This window comes from Lepidochelys kempii, chromosome 1, assembly GCF_965140265.1.
Source record: "Lepidochelys kempii isolate rLepKem1 chromosome 1, rLepKem1.hap2, whole genome shotgun sequence".
Lineage (NCBI taxonomy): Eukaryota > Metazoa > Chordata > Testudines > Cheloniidae > Lepidochelys > Lepidochelys kempii.
The window spans coordinates 35,677,913-35,693,539 of record NC_133256.1 but is presented as its reverse complement, the minus strand read 5'-3'; the positions used below and the strand labels follow the sequence as shown (position 1 = coordinate 35,693,539).

At 42.9% G+C, this 15,627-nt stretch overlaps 1 protein-coding gene across 1 annotated transcript in view; it reads left to right on the top strand.

Annotated features, from left to right (window-relative positions):
• Positions 1 to 15,627, top strand: part of ALKBH8 (alkB homolog 8, tRNA methyltransferase) — a 79,162-nt gene that overhangs the window by 43,977 nt on the left and 19,558 nt on the right. Inside the window, exons 8-10 of the mRNA XM_073338719.1 lie at positions 5,932 to 6,038; positions 10,250 to 10,401; positions 13,306 to 13,571. Of these exons, the coding sequence (XP_073194820.1) occupies positions 5,932 to 6,038; positions 10,250 to 10,401; positions 13,306 to 13,571 (525 nt within the window). The remainder of the gene's footprint in view (positions 1 to 5,931; positions 6,039 to 10,249; positions 10,402 to 13,305; positions 13,572 to 15,627) is intronic.

The window sequence follows — 15,627 nt, the reverse complement described above, 5'->3', positions numbered from 1 at the left end:
GTCATAGTTTCATATTTCAGAGCACATTCAGATTCTGTGGTCATGTGTGCACCATAAATACCTGGATAGATTAGATAACATGTTTTTCTAGATCTGATATAATTTAAATGAGTAGATTATTTTGGTGAAATGACACCTCTCTCCCCCTGTTCCCCCCACTATATTCTAGTGCTACTCAGAATTCTGGTGCTGAGAACTTGTGTAAGCTGACATTTAATGTGCTCTTTGCATTTAATCACAAAGCACAGTACCAACAGTAATATTTTAGGCATCAATCTTTTGAGTGACTCTGTGAAGAGAGACTCCAGCACTCACATGGAATCCCATTATTTCCCTGGAGCGTTGTGTGGGCACAGGGTGTCTGTTCAGGCAGACTTATTTGCAGGATTGGGTCATTTAGTTTCACAGGAGCCTTATGAGGTAGGCATTGTTTTACATTTTGAGAAACTGAGGCACAGAGAGGTTATGTGGCTTCATAGGCGCCGACTCTGTGCTCTGCGTCCACTGACAGCCAAGCTCCCCGCCCCCCCCCGGCCTCACCTCCTCTGCCTCCCAGCGCACTGCGTCTCCGCTTCTCCCTCCCTCCCAGCATTGCTGCTGCCAAATACCTGTAGCAAGCACTTGGGGGGAGGAGCGGGAACATGGAATGCTCAGGGGAGGAGGCAGAGAAGAGGCGGGGCTGGGGTGTGGATTTGGGGAAGGAGTCAAATAGGGGCAGGGAGGGGTGGAGTTGGGGCAGGGACTTTGGGGAAGGGATTGGAAGGGGACAGTGCAGGGGCGGGGCAGGGGTGGAGTTGGGGCAGGGCTAGGGCAGAGGGGGGTTGAGCACCCCCCGGCTCCAGAAGAAGTCGACACCTATCTGTGGCTTACCCTATTTCACACAGCAAATCAGTGACAGAGCCTGGAATAATATTCCATATTGTCTGACTTCCAGCCCAGTGTTTTAGCCACTAAACCATCCTTGCCATAAAGTTTTAGATTAATATTGAATATGAATTACACCAGAGTCAAATCCCAGAAAAATGGAAAGTTAGTCCTTCACAGCCAAGAGTGAAGTCCTTTTTGCCATTATGTAAGTCCAGTTGCATCATTCCTTATCCACCTCTGGACAACGACTCCCTTTCTAGAGTCCTGGACAATTTTTCACTTCTGTCCTCCTTGCCTTTCATGAAATACAACGTCAACTCAGAGGCAGCACAGAATTCTCGTACTCTTTTTTTTATTTTATCTCTTTTTCTCTTTTTCTTTTTCTTTCTTTGAATTTTGCTATATTTTATGTAATAGGAAAAGTGTTCAGGATGTAGGCGTCTGCTTTGCTTTGATGTTTAGCCATCTTTGAAAGCTGTTTACTGATTCATTTACTCCATCATCATGAACATTATCCCTTAAATAACCCAGGATCATGATGTGGTATTCATGATGATAGTTCCTCATATCATATCATCATGATGATAGTTCCTCTATAAGGGGAACTATTAGCAACTTACGCATCTTTCAGATTTTTGGTGTGTGGAGAGACATTTTTTTTTCCATAGAAAAGATTGTAAAGGGTGTATAAGATCAAAGCATCCAGAATTTTTATCATCAGCTGCCACCCCCAGTGAGGCAGCATGGGCTAGCTGAAAATTTGATCTTTATTGACTTTGCCACCTCAGAGAATAAAGATAATGGGTAAAAAACAAAAATAGTAATTGGAAATAGCTCCTGTGTAGCAGAGCTGTCATGAGGCAGATTGATTCAGTGGTGGCAGAGTAGCTTTATTGATTGTGAGTCCTTAGTGAATTAAAAAGAGGACCAAATGACTTAATCTTTCCTTTTTATGTGTCTGACTGTAACAACTGAATGTTCTGATAGAATAAACAACACACACAAGTATGGGAATATTATCTACTTCAGTCAGCAATATTTCTTTCAGAGACGAGGAGAGAAGTCATCAAAAACTCAGCAGGGTCAAATGTTCTTTACTGTACTAGAGTCTAAGAGTGGCAGAAATTATGTTGTTTAGGTTTTTAAGTCTTCAGGTCTGATGATTCTAGGAGGAAAAAAGAAACACTAACAGGAATTACAGTCACTTCTCTCAGATGTTCATAGTGTATTCCTAAATTTTGGCTCTTAGTCTGACACTCAGATATGTTGCTGAGACAAAAAAAGTCAAATTATTATTTGCTCTAGGTGCATCCAATACTAAGCTTTTATTGTTAATAAATACGTTTTGAGAGGGGTTTTCATCTGAGGATCTCCAGTTGCTTTCACAAACAATAATTGACTGTCTCCCCCAACATGCCTGTGGAGTATGTGAATATTCTACCCATTGTACAGATGAGTAAACAGAGGCAAGGAGGGCCAGATTCCCATTTATCCTCAGGCCACTTTACAATGCTGTGGCAGTGAGAATCAGGCCCAGTGAGATTAAGTAACATGCCCAATGTCCCAAAGAAAGCCAGTGTCCTGACTTCCAGTCCCCAGTTCTCAGCCAGAGACAACTCCTGCCCTTACTGTCAGTATGTACATTTAGTATAATTGTTCTTTGCCAAGTAAATTAATCTTTTATCAGTAACTCTTGAAATGTAACTGGTTAATCCATTCTGGAATGGGCACTGGCTATATGCAATAAGTGTGTAATTCAGTCAGAAGGGGAGAGCCCCACAAGGCTTCTATGCTATTAAGTAGTCTCACATTTTCCCTCCACAGAGAAGGGAGTGAGCGGAAATAGAGCAGCCATGCAGGGGCCTCAATGCCAGGCCTGAATAAGCTGATGAGCAAGGAGTACAGGGAGAGGCTACTGGATCCACATGTATGCTGATCCCATGGCCCGGTATCCTCATATGAGAGGCATGAGGGACCAAAGCCATGGTTCCAGTGCATAGGCTGAAATAGAAGCAATAGCAGGGCGGTGCTGCAGCTCTGTGTCCTGCCTGTGGTTTTGGAGGTGGATTCTGCCCCATCCCTGTTAAGTTCTCCGCACAGGACCTGATGACTTGAGCTTTGAGCAAGTGCAAATTTCATCTCAGACCATCTCTCTGTCATCTCTTCCTGGGTGACTCTGTCATCTTATACTTAACATGGCCCAATGGAACTCTTGATCTTCTGTCAAAACCCTGCCCCTTTCCTTCTGTCAGCAACGTTGCCATCCTCTTTGTTATTCAGGCCTGCAAACTGGGCCCTATCCTTTGCTTTGTCCAGTTTCTGCTGCTGCTTCCTCCGCAGCGTCTCTGAGGGCTGGACTACACACAGACTTACACTGAAATGACTGAATTGGTTTCAGTTCACACCTTTTGTTATTTTGGTGCACACCTGCATGTGGGTACTCTTACTCCAGATTGAAAGGGTCCTATTTCGATTTTGCTTCAGTTGATAAAAACCAATAACAACAAAGGAGTGAACTAAAACTGATTTCACTGCAGGTTTGCTTGTAGACCAATCCTAAAATGCAGCTTTCGCTCATTGTCCTGGCAGCTAAAATTCTCTCATCCAGGTCTTCATGTTCTCCTGCCTTGACTACCTATTCTCTCTCGCCTCCTAACATCCACATGCCCCATCCAGTTAACTCAAAACACAGCTCCCAAGATCCTCTGCCTTGTCTGTCGTTCTCAGTGTGTCATCTCAGGTGTTTTATCCTGCCCCGCCCCATGCCTTTTTCAGCTAGTTAAAGCTTCTTATTCCCCCCCTTAAGGCCCTTCACAAGTCTGCCCGTCCCTGCTTCTCTGCTTTTATCCTTTAGCTTGTCCTTCCTGCCCCTCTTTGCTCTGCCAGTGAGAGCAGCCTTAACACTCCATGTGTCCACTTCATGCCACCCTTTATCCCTGGAATTACCTCCCCATACAAAGCCAATGGCCTCTTCCTGCGCACGACACACTTCTCCCATGATGCCTACAGGAAACTGCCAATTGATAAGTGTGAGGGTGGGGGCAGGTGGGGGTTGCTATTTAGTTATATGTATAGTTATGGTTCAGAACCATCAAACAGTGCAACACAGGTGACCTGTAGCCATGTAAGCTTATTCCTATTACCCTCCTCCTCCCTCCCCTTTCAACGCTGTGGTTTGTTAAACTCATCGTTTCTTGTCTCAGCTTAGATTGTAAATTCTTCAGGGGAGGGACCATGTCATTGTATGTGTTCCTACAACCCTTGGACAGTGGTGCCTTGATGGCGGGTGCTACCACAACATGAACAACAGTGAGCTCTTCCTATGTATTTAAATGCCATTATAGATTTTCCCAGTGTTCACTGGTGATGATGTATTTTAAAGAAAACTATTTCAATTGTTAATTGCAGCATTTGAAGAAGAGCATACATATGAGATTCCCTGTCTCACATTTCTTTCTTTCTCAGCTAAATGACTGATCACTGTACCATTTCATCTTTACTAAACTTCTGTACATCCATAGGCTGGACACAGCTCAATTTGTTTGGATTCAACATACTATAAAAAGTTCTTTTTTTAAAAAAAATCACACACTTGATAGGTTACAAATGAGGTGGCAGCACTGTCCAGTGCATGACACTCGGTCTCCAGCATAATTGGAGACATTGCCTCTCATATGTTTTGGTCCTCCTTTCTTTCAGGGTAAGTCTTCCCTTAACTAGTTTGTTTAAGGGCCATCTATCTGCCCTGCTCCTTGTCTTCCTCATCAGGGACTTCCCCAGTTTGGAAAATGTGTACCAACAAATCCAGGGAGTAGGCAGCCAGGAACAAAACAGTGTTGCCAAATCTCATTATTTTATTTCAAATTTAATGATATTTGGTGCCCCAGTCTTGGAGTTGCTTGATTTTGTGGAATCTTAGCTTTTAGTAGGGGGAAAAAAGCCTCTTATCCACAACCATAAGGGTTAAACTTGAAAATCTGACCTGAGTACACCTTAATTGTTCAGAGACCAGAAGGTAAATTAAATGAGGAAGGGATGTCCCAGTGGTTAGGGCTTTAGTCTGGAACTTGGGAGACGTGGGTTCAATTCCCTACTCTGCCACAGACTTCTTGTATATGCCCTTTGGCAAGTCTCTTAGTGTTTCTTTGCCTCAGTTTCCTATCTGTAAAATGGGGTGTCAAAGTTTGACTCAGACTCACAATTTATCAGACCACTCTGTTTTATTAGCAACGCTGCTCTGCTAATACATTTAGAAGTGAGCCCCCCGAGAGGGGCTTGTGTCTCTTAATTTATACAGTTTTTTGGAGAACAAGTTACAGAGAAGTTACAGACAAAAGAAAAAGATTTTAGTCACCACCCTTCGAGATCCCTGAGACCAGTCAAGTATCTTCAATTACCTGCCACCCTTAACAATCTCCTTTAACAGCTTCCAGTTAACCTAACTAATTGCCCTTCATACCTTCCATTCTGATGCCTGCTTCTTAGACGTGCTGGCTCTATCTTAATTGCTTCTCCATTCAAAAGCTAACTGTCCCTAAGTGTGCTCCCTCAGATACTTTGTAACATGTTTTGGCATGCCCTCTCATATACAATGTATCCAGCATGTCCCCTTATACAACGTTATACTTATACAATGTTATACTTCCACAGGGGATAATACCACTTCCTACCTCATAGGGGTGTTGTGAGGATAAATATTTTAAAGACTGTGAGATGCTCAGATGCTGCAGTGAAGGGGGCCATATAAGTACCTACGATAGAAAGAATTAATTTTTTAAAGTTTGGAGACTTAAAAAAACAAAAACAAATCTCATGTTTTTTGGGCCTGCCTCAGACTTCTGAATGCTTGAAGTTAGCAGTAGTGAAGGGTGGAGATGTTAAGGACTGTGGGGAGAACTTGAAGCCCTTGCTTCTCAAGAAAGAAGTGGCTGTTCCATGGAGGTACACCAGTTCACACTGGCTGAAGATCTGGCCCAGCATGCTTTGTTTGTCTGCAGGTGCCATGCCCTTACAGGGGGCTGCATAAGTACTAATAATTCTGAAGGATTTTGTCTTTGTTTTTAGATTGTGATGGATTTTAAGCACCCAGACGGCCGTACAGTGGCGGTTATGCTTCCTCAACGGAGTTTACTGGTGATGACTGGAGAATCTAGATATCTGTGGACTCATGGGTAAGTGCGGAAACTCCTATAATGACTGCATTACTTACATAAAGTGGGAGGTGGCTAGAACTTTTTTTCGCCACTTAATGTACTATATTTAAATCTGTTCTGAAGGAAATTGACTTGATGTTAATGTTATCATTAAATATACAGGCCACGATTCTCCCCTCTATTCAAAGTGTGCTCAGACCAAGTGAAAAAGCAGGGGACTATAGAAAATCATTTGCTGCTTCCTGATTCACAGCTGCAAAGGGGTAGCCCTGACTTTCACCACTGGCATAAGATTGCTCAGGGACCTTATGCTGGTGAAGGATTGGGTATAATAGAACTCCAGTTTACACCCCACCTTGTCCAACCCATGCCTGACCCCTGACACATCTCCCTCCCCTTCCCTATGCCTGGGTTTGGGTGGGAGAGGGGTTTGGTTCAGGAGGCTGTGGACCCACCTCTGTCAGCACAGGGATTGGGCCCTTCTACCAGCTGTGTCCAATTGGGTTATGGCCACTTTTGGACTGCTTATACAGCACAAAGTGGCCTTAACAAAGTGCGGTTCCTGCAGTAGGGATTTCCTGATGAATACATCTTGAGGTGTTATTTATTATAGAGGTTAAAGACAAACTGTTAAAATCATGCACAACTGGGAAACAAGTATGACAGGAACTTGGGAACATAGAAATAGGCATATGGGATCAGCTCATTTGTCTCCCTAGTCCATCATACTGAATGCTCTGGGCAGTAAAGCCCTTTCTTTATTGACAGAATAGATCCAACATGTAATATGAGCTTCTTGCACTGTCCTCTCTCAACCTTCCTCTGCAGGGATTATCTCTAGCCAGGGTTAAGAATACAGTTCACTTACCATGTCAGCTCCCTCTCCTTATTGCTGAGACTTCCAACAAGGATGCCAGTTGTGGTGGATTTTGTGCTATGGACACATGTCAACTAAGAACCAGACTGAGATCGCCAGTTCATTTCACACGTCTTCAGACGATCAGTGTCTTCTAGGTCCATGGACTTGGGACAGATTCAAACCAGGGATCCCAGGACTTTTTCTCCTTGAGGCAGTAATTCCTGGCCAGGCTTTTATTCACCTTTCCTAAAAATGCTTTGTCCTACATTTTCAAAGGGAGCCACATATATTTTTTGAAAAGGCATTTGTGGGCCAGATCCTCAGCTTATGCAAATTGGCATAGCTTCATTGATTTCAGCATATGCTTAGGAGGCAAAACACCCACCTCATATATCTTTCTAGTTGTGTTTGCTCCCCTTAGTTTCTTTGCTCTCAAATGCCACTTGTTGTAATCAATAGAGCAATGTCCATTTGCACCATATGAGGATCTGGCCCTTTGTGTCTAAAATGGACACTTTTAACAGTTGGTGCTTCATAGTAAAGAAACTAAGGAGAGTAGACACAACTAGACAGACATTTGGTGTGGTGTGTAGCCTACCAGTGAAGCATGCAATTGCAGTCTCTACAAAATTAGATAATTGCTATGGAAGCAAATGTAGTCACTTCATTTGCAAATATAACTAATCATGATGTATTTAAGATCATCTGAATTGCTTTTTATCTACTTCTTACAAATCAAATTACTGAGAGCAAGAGGTTCAATTTTGAAATCATTCTGGAAATGTTTTCATTGCATGTACTTGGAGGCCAGGGAAATCAGAGGCTTCATTTAATCCTATTAACAATGTACGTAGGGAAAAGTGTCATTTCTTGTTTCTAAGAGCAGCATAGGGTTAAGAAACAAATTAGACAATATCGGAAAGGAGATATGGAGCACAAAGTACTCATTTTGCCTTGTCAATACAATTAGTCTTGCACTTCCTTATGGGTTTTTCATTTTGGTTCCAATGGGTATTTTTTTTGGTTGAATACAAATGCGTAAGTTGGTACAATGGGCCACCACATGACCCCACAATAGCGGTGACTTCAATGGACCTAGGCTGACGTACATAAGCTGGCCATGCAGTTGGAGCTGTGCATTCTCAGAGGCTCCTCCCTTCTGGCTTACAGGTAGCTGCTTCTCTATAGATTCCAGGTGTCCCTGGACTGCCTTATTAAGTCTTCTATTCCCAGCCCTGTCTCATAACTCCTTTCTAGATCTGTGGAAGATGCAGACAGGGAGTTAATTTGCTGCATTCTGGTTTTCAGGCAGGGCCCCCTAGTTTTCTCTCTGTGGAAGGATACAAGAGGCCACTTCATTGAACATACTGATAGGGGAGACTGTGTACATTGATAAGCAAGAGGTACTCCTGGTGGAATTCTGCGCATCTGCGGATGAGAAAATTCGTCTGTCCCGCATAATTTTGTATTTTCCTGCATAAAATACGTTTTGCCTAAGAAGTGCTGCAGTTCTGCCTTTTGCCCACCAGAGGCCGCTGTGGTGCCAGAACAGCGAGTTGCCTTCATGCAGGAAAGACTTGCTCACAGCTGCCACCCAGTAGTACTGGAGGCATCTCAGATACTCAAGTATGAGGGTAGCTGAGGTATCTCAGATATCGCTGTGTGGTAACTGTTGGAAATCCTGCCCCCTTAATGGAGACCACTCTATATAGCATGTGTAATGCTCGTGGATTGCATGTTGCATATTTGTAATTAGAGAAGCAAGAGCGCGTTAAATAGTATGTTGGAATAAAGTTTATAGCAGGATCTGTTTAAGAATTGCCCTCTAAAAATATAATTAGTTATAAGTAAGACTACGTTTTAGTCATGGGTATTTTTAATAAAAGTCACAGGCAGGTCACGGGCACTAAACAAAAATCCATGGCCCGTGACCTGTCCATGACTTGTACTATTTACCCCTAAATAAAACTTGGGCCAGGGTGTTGTGGGTGCTCTATGGGGGGGTGGTCTGGGGTCTCTGTGGGTGCTGGTGAGGTGGCGTGGGACCCTCGCTGGTGCTGGAGGGGAGGGGACCGGGCGGCGGCGCATGGCCCGGGACCCTTGCTGGTGCTGGGTGTGGGGAGGGTTGGCGGGGCTGGCAGGCTTCCTACCCAGCTCTGCGCAGCTACCTGGAAGTGGCTGGTATGTCCCTGCAGCTCCTAGGGAGAGGGAGGGCCAGGAGGCCTCCACATGCTGACCCTGCCACAAGCTCCAGCTCCGCTGGTCCAATTGGTGGGGAATCGCAGCCAATGGGAGCTGTGGTAGCGGTGCCCCCAGGAGGGGCAACTACAGGGATGTACTGTCTGCTTCTGGGGAGCCCCCCACCCCCGAGGTAAGCACCGCCCCACACTCCAACGCCCTGCCCCAGCCCTGAGCCCCCTCCCACATACATATTGCCCTAGCAGCCGTCAGTGTGGCTGGCCCAGGGGCTGCACTGGCTTCTGCAGAAGTCACAGAATCAGTGATTTCAGTGACAGACACGCAGCCTTAGTTATGAGTGTTATAGTTCAAGGTCACTGCACCTGTATTCCCCCTCCATGATCCCTCACAGGTACCCACTCTGGGCTTCCAGCTCCCCAACTGTCTCCTCTCCTGGGCAGAGACCCGTGTCTCTCTCCCTCCAGACCAGAGTTTTTCCAGGCCGCATAGTTCCCTGCCTACCCTTTGGTATTCCCAGCAAGCCATACTGCCTACACAGGCCAGTGCCTGCACGTTGCTTTCTCTTTGAAGGCTATAAACAGTGTAATTGCCATGGTTAAGTTACCAGTCAGCTCTTTATAAGCAAGCACATTTATTCTGAAGGTAAACGTATGACAGAAAAACATAAAAAACAATAAAAGAACATACATAAGCTTACCAGAAGTCACTGAACAGAAGTCACTTACCAGAAGTCAACTCTAACAAGGGCTCTGGTAGGAGTCAGTCTTCAAACCCCACAAGGGGGTTTTCCTGTGGTTACAAGTTCATATCAGCCTTAGCTGAGAATTAGCACACTCGTGAATAGTGCAATCTTTCCTTTGTTCAGCTTGGGCCTCTGAGCTTCAGATTCCATGAGAAAGAAATCAGACATTGGACTCCTCAGGGTATTGCTTCAAAAGGCTGGGTTTTTGCATAGCTGGAAGCAGGGAATTTGCATTCACCTCCCCCTCAAGAGGGTACATACAATCCTAGCTCACAATAATCATAAACCATTCATTTAGTACAATGGACCCCAAAGCTACTTAAATTAAATTCAATGAGGTCTCTCAAGGATATGGCTGGAAATTGCTCCATCTGTCACAATGAGCAGTTTGCCCAGTGCAGATTAAATAATCACTTTATTTTGTATTAGGATCACGCCTCGAAAGTTTGATATTGTTCATGCATCTGAGCGACAGAAAGTTGGATCAGTCACTCCTGATGTTGGAGATTTGACATTAAACAGGAGGGGAACAAGGACATCGTTTACTTTTAGGAAAGTGAGGCGAAGCCCTTGCAATTGCAGTAAGTGTTTTGGGTTGATCATTGAATCCTGTGTGTTGTCCTTTTATCGGACCCTTAAGCACAGTTATTTGAAATCTTATATAATGAATGTTTTGATATAATTTCTATGAACAGTCTTCACATTCAAAGCTTGCATTTTCCTTAGAACAAAGCCACAGAACAAAGCTTATTGGGCACTGTTTCCTCTTAAAAGCAATATGATACAGTATCAGTGAATGGATACTTTTTCCCACATACATCTCCACAGCAGGAGAATTTTGTCTAACATAAGAATGGCCATACTGGGTCAGACTAATGGCCCATCTAGCCCTGTATTCTGTCTTCTGACAGTGGCCAGTGCCAGGTATCCCAGAGGGAATGAACAGAACAGGTAATCATCAATTGATCCATCTCCTGTCACCCATTCCCAGCTTCTAGCAAACAGAGGCTAGGGACACTTCAAAGTATGATTTTGTATCCCTGCCCATCCTGGCTAATAACCATTGAGGGACCTATCCTCCATGAACTTATCTAGTTCTTTTTTGACCCCCGTTATAGTCTTGGCCTTCACAACATCCTCTGGCAAATAGTTCCACAGGTTGACTGTGTGTTGTGTGAAGAAATACTTTCTTTTGTTTATTTTAAACCTGCTGCCTATTAATTTCATTTGGTGAACCCTGGTTCTTGTGTTGTGAGAAAGAGTAAATAACACTTTCTTATTTACTTTCTCCACACCAGTCATGATTTTATAGACTTCTATCATATCCCCCTTAGTCATCTTTTTTCCAAGCTGGAAAGTCCCAGTCTTATTAATCTCGCCTCATATGAAAACTGTTCCATATCCATAATAATTTTTGTTGACCTTTTCCATTTCCAATATATTTTTTTGAGATGGGATGACAATATTCAAGATGTGAGCGAACCATGAATTTATGTAGAGGCAATGTGATATTTTCTGTCTTATCATCTATCCCTTTCCTAATGATTCACAACATTCTGTTAGCTTTTTTGACTGCTGCTGCACACTGAGTAGATGTTTTCAGAGAATTATCGACAGTGACTCCAAAATCTTTCTTGAGTGGTAACAACTAATTTAGATCCCACCATTTTATATGTATAGTTGGGATTATGTTTTCAAATGTGCATTATTTTGCATTTATCAACATTGAATTTCATCTGCCATTTTGTTGCCCAGTAACCCAGTTTTTGAGATCCCTTTGTAAGTCTTAGTTACATCCAAAGCAGTCTACAATCTTGAGTAGTTTTGTATTATCTGCAAATTTTGCCACCTCATTGTTTACCCCTTTATCCAGATCATTTATGAATATGTTGAATAGTACTGGTCCTTGTACAGACCCCTGCAGGACACCACTATTTATCTCTCTCCATTCTGAAAACTGACCTTTTATTCCTACCCTTTGTTTCCTATATTTTAACCAGTTACTGATCCATAAGGGGACCTTCCCTCTGATCCCATGACAGCTTACTTTGCTTAAGAGCCTTTGGTGAGGGACTTCGTCAAAGGCTTTCTGAAAATCTAAGTACATTATATCCACTGGATTCCCCTTGTCCACATGTTTGTTGAACCCCTCAAATAATTCTAGTAGATCGGTGAGGCATGATTTCCCTTTACAAAAACCATGTTGACTCTACCCCAATAAAATGTGTTCATCTATGTGTCTGATAATTCTATTCTTTACTGCAGTTTCAACCAATTTGCCTGGTACTGAAGTTAAGCTTACTGGCCTGTAATTGCCAGGATCGCCTCTGGAGCCTTTTAAAAACATGGCATGACAGTAGCTATCCTCTAGTCATCTGGTACAGAAGCTGATTTAAATGATAGGTTACATACCACAGTTAGTAGTTCTGCAATTTCACATTTGAGTTCCTTCAGAACTCTTGGGTGAATCCCGTCTGGTCCTTGTGACTTATTACTGTTTAATTTATCAGTTTGTTCCAAAATCTCCTCTAATGACATCTCCATCTGGGACAGTTCCTAAAAAAATAACATGATTGCTCCTAATCAGCTTGACTCTAGTCAGGTTCTATTTTGGGGCTGATCTGGCCAGACATGAAAAGTAAGATAAATGAATGTCGGAAGATCCTGATGGGAGGCTGCCATCTAAAAATACCAAATTGATGCTTTCTAGAGGCTTGAAGCCCATACTCCTTATTGGGTGAAATTAAGGGAAAGGCCAAGACATGGTCCAATGGTGAGGGCACTCTCCTTGGACTTCAGATACCTAGATTAAATTCTCTTCTTCACCACAGACTTGCCTATGACCTTGGGCTAGTCAAGTAATTTAGTCTCTCTGTACCTCAGTTGCCCATCTGTTTAAAAAAAAAAAAGGGAGGGGGACAATAATACTTCCTTATCTCATAGGGGTGTTGTCAGGATAAATACATTAAAGACTGTGAGGTGTTCAGATACTATGGTGTCGGGGACCATATAAGACATCACAACACATATGCATCACTTAAGCCCTCAAAATAGGGATTTAAGTGGTGTGTACGGTGTAGCCCGTGTGTACAGTGGTGAATTTCACCTTTAAAACTTACACGCTGTAGTAGAGGCTCTATGACAGTAAGCACATGATCTTCGACACGAGTGGTAATGTATCATTTTGGATGCAAAAGCTGGTGGGAATCTTGGATAACATGACAGATGATCATTTTACAACAAGCTTCTAGTAAGCTAGTACGTTGACTAATATACTGGCTGTTTGTTTTAAAGTTTTTCAGACTTTTACAATTTGATCTGCAGTTCAGCTATATTGACAGATGTCTTTTACAAAGCCTTCATTATATTCTACGGTTTTAATGGATTTTTTCTTTTTCTTTTTTTTTTTGTTTGTTTTCCTATTAAGTAAATGTAACCAACAAGTTAAAAGTTTCCTATCTGGATTTTTTATTCCTGTACCCTAGTTTACCCTTCTGTATGTGACAGTCAGCAAGGCCATCAAAGAGAGGAAGCACCCTCATTCCATGACAGTGAGACAGAAGCCCCAAAGCTGGAACAAGAGTACGTACACAAGGTGTATGAAGAGATCGCAACACACTTCAGCAGCACCAGGCATAGTCCGTGGCCCCAAATTGTTGAGTTTCTTAGGACTTTACCAAAAGGCTCTATAGTGGCTGACATAGGTTGTGGAAATGGGAAATATCTCGGAATCAACAAGGACTTGTACATGGTAAGTCACTGATGTTATTTGTCTTCTCTTATTGTTATTTGTGTTACTGTGATACCTAGGACTCCAGTCATGGACTGGAACCCCATTGGGCTAGGCACTGTACAAACACGGAATTATAAGATGCTCCCAACCCCAAAGAGCAATTACCGATTGTCCTAAGTTTGCACGTTCCATTTGTCGCCTTTTCTTTTTGGTTTACAAATCAAAGTATGTCATAGTGGAAAACTGTAGTGAATAATTACAATGGTCTGTATTCACCACTGCTGTGAAAAACCTGCTAAAGGGGCAAATGGTCAGACAATTCCAGGTGTCCCAGTAGATTTTCCACTTGGAAGGTGGGTGGAAGGGATGTGGGACATGTCTCTGAAACTGCAGTACCAATAAGATCTCCAATGTGTATCTGCAAGGTGTGCCCTCTGTATACTGCACCATGGTCCTCTTTCTCTGGCAACATGGCTTACTTGGGAACTGAGCTGCCATTGGCTGTCCTCGTCATGACTGCACACCAACCCTCACCCCTACACAAACACATGTTGAGTGTATTCAGAAGCAGCCACAGACAAGAAAGTGGATATTCAAGGAGTATCAAGTTCAACACAAACCTCCAATTAGAACTCTACCAAGTTTTGAGGGGAGCCTGTAAAGTAAAGTGCTCACCAGTCGTCTTCTCCCCGCAAAAACCCAGCTGCGTAGCACACTCAAAGAGGGCTTCTGTGAGTTCTCAGGGATGAAGGGAGCTGCCAGTAAGCCACCATGCTCCCCCACTTTGTTTTTTGTGACCTTTCACCCCTTCCTTATGCTCTTTTGTTTCCTTCTACATTACACAGTGAAGGGGAGCATTTGACTCTGTGCAAGTGATACATCTTTATCTAACAAATATCAAAAAGCAGAATTGTTAAAAAATATGCCAGAGAGATGCATCTGTATAAAAATATCCAGTTCCCACGTATGCTAGTAGATAGCAGTAGAGTGCCTCTTGCTGATGGAACAGGGTATGACATGAGATCCCCGTAGTGTGTAACATCCACTAAATCTCTACACAGATGCACTTTGCTAGAGACAGAAGCTAACACACGGGCATAATTTATAGTCAGTAGGTACCACACCTTCTGTGGATTTTATTATCCGTGGTATTTATTTCTAATGTGCCAAAGTACTCATGAAAGAAGCAAAGACAAGACCCCCATGAAGAGCTTGTAGTCTAAAACCCCATTTGCACATTTGGGGCCTACGTTTCAGAATAAACAAACAAGGAAAAAAGTGTAAAATAAAAGGGCATCATTCAAACTCTTTCAGCCTGGCATGCATAATAGGGGCAGCTGTAGGCAATTTTCTGCCCAAGGTGAACTTCCTGCAGCATGGTTCTCCTGTCTCCTTGTTCATCTTTTCTATCCATGTTTTATTCTTTATCAGTTTATTTAATGTAACCTTTGACATTTTGCATGCTATTCAGTAGTCATTTAAAAAACCCAAACATACTGGGCCAGATCCTCATTGGTTAAAATTGGCATAGAGCCATTGAAGTCAATGGAGCTACACTGATTTATGCCACCTAACGATCTGGCCTACTTGGTCTCCTACATGTTATTGCTTCTGTTCCCGTTTAATGTCCATTCTGCCCAATAAATCTTGGTGTAACATTTCTTCCTTGTTTCTCTTTTCCTTTCTTACCAGTTTTTGTGGTGTATAAGTTTTCCATCGCCCCTTTTTCTCTTCTTCTGACCTTTCTCCTTTCATTGTTGTGATTGTGTTCTTGCAGTTTTTTGTCTCCCTTCAATCACTGTTCTTTCTCTCATCTTCCTTATCGATTCCTTTCTCTTTTCCCATCATCAAAGACACCCCCATCACTAACATTCACTAATCTCCTGTATTCTGTCACTCAACTGTATCTTCTACCCTCTGGCACATCCCCACACACTCACTCTCCTCCCTTCATTAATAATAATGAAAGTCTGACTTGTTTATCTATCTAGGAGTTTGTCCTACTATTTATACTCCACTATAAAACATAAGCTGTTTGTAATACAGCTGTTTGCATTACTGATGTTACAAGCCA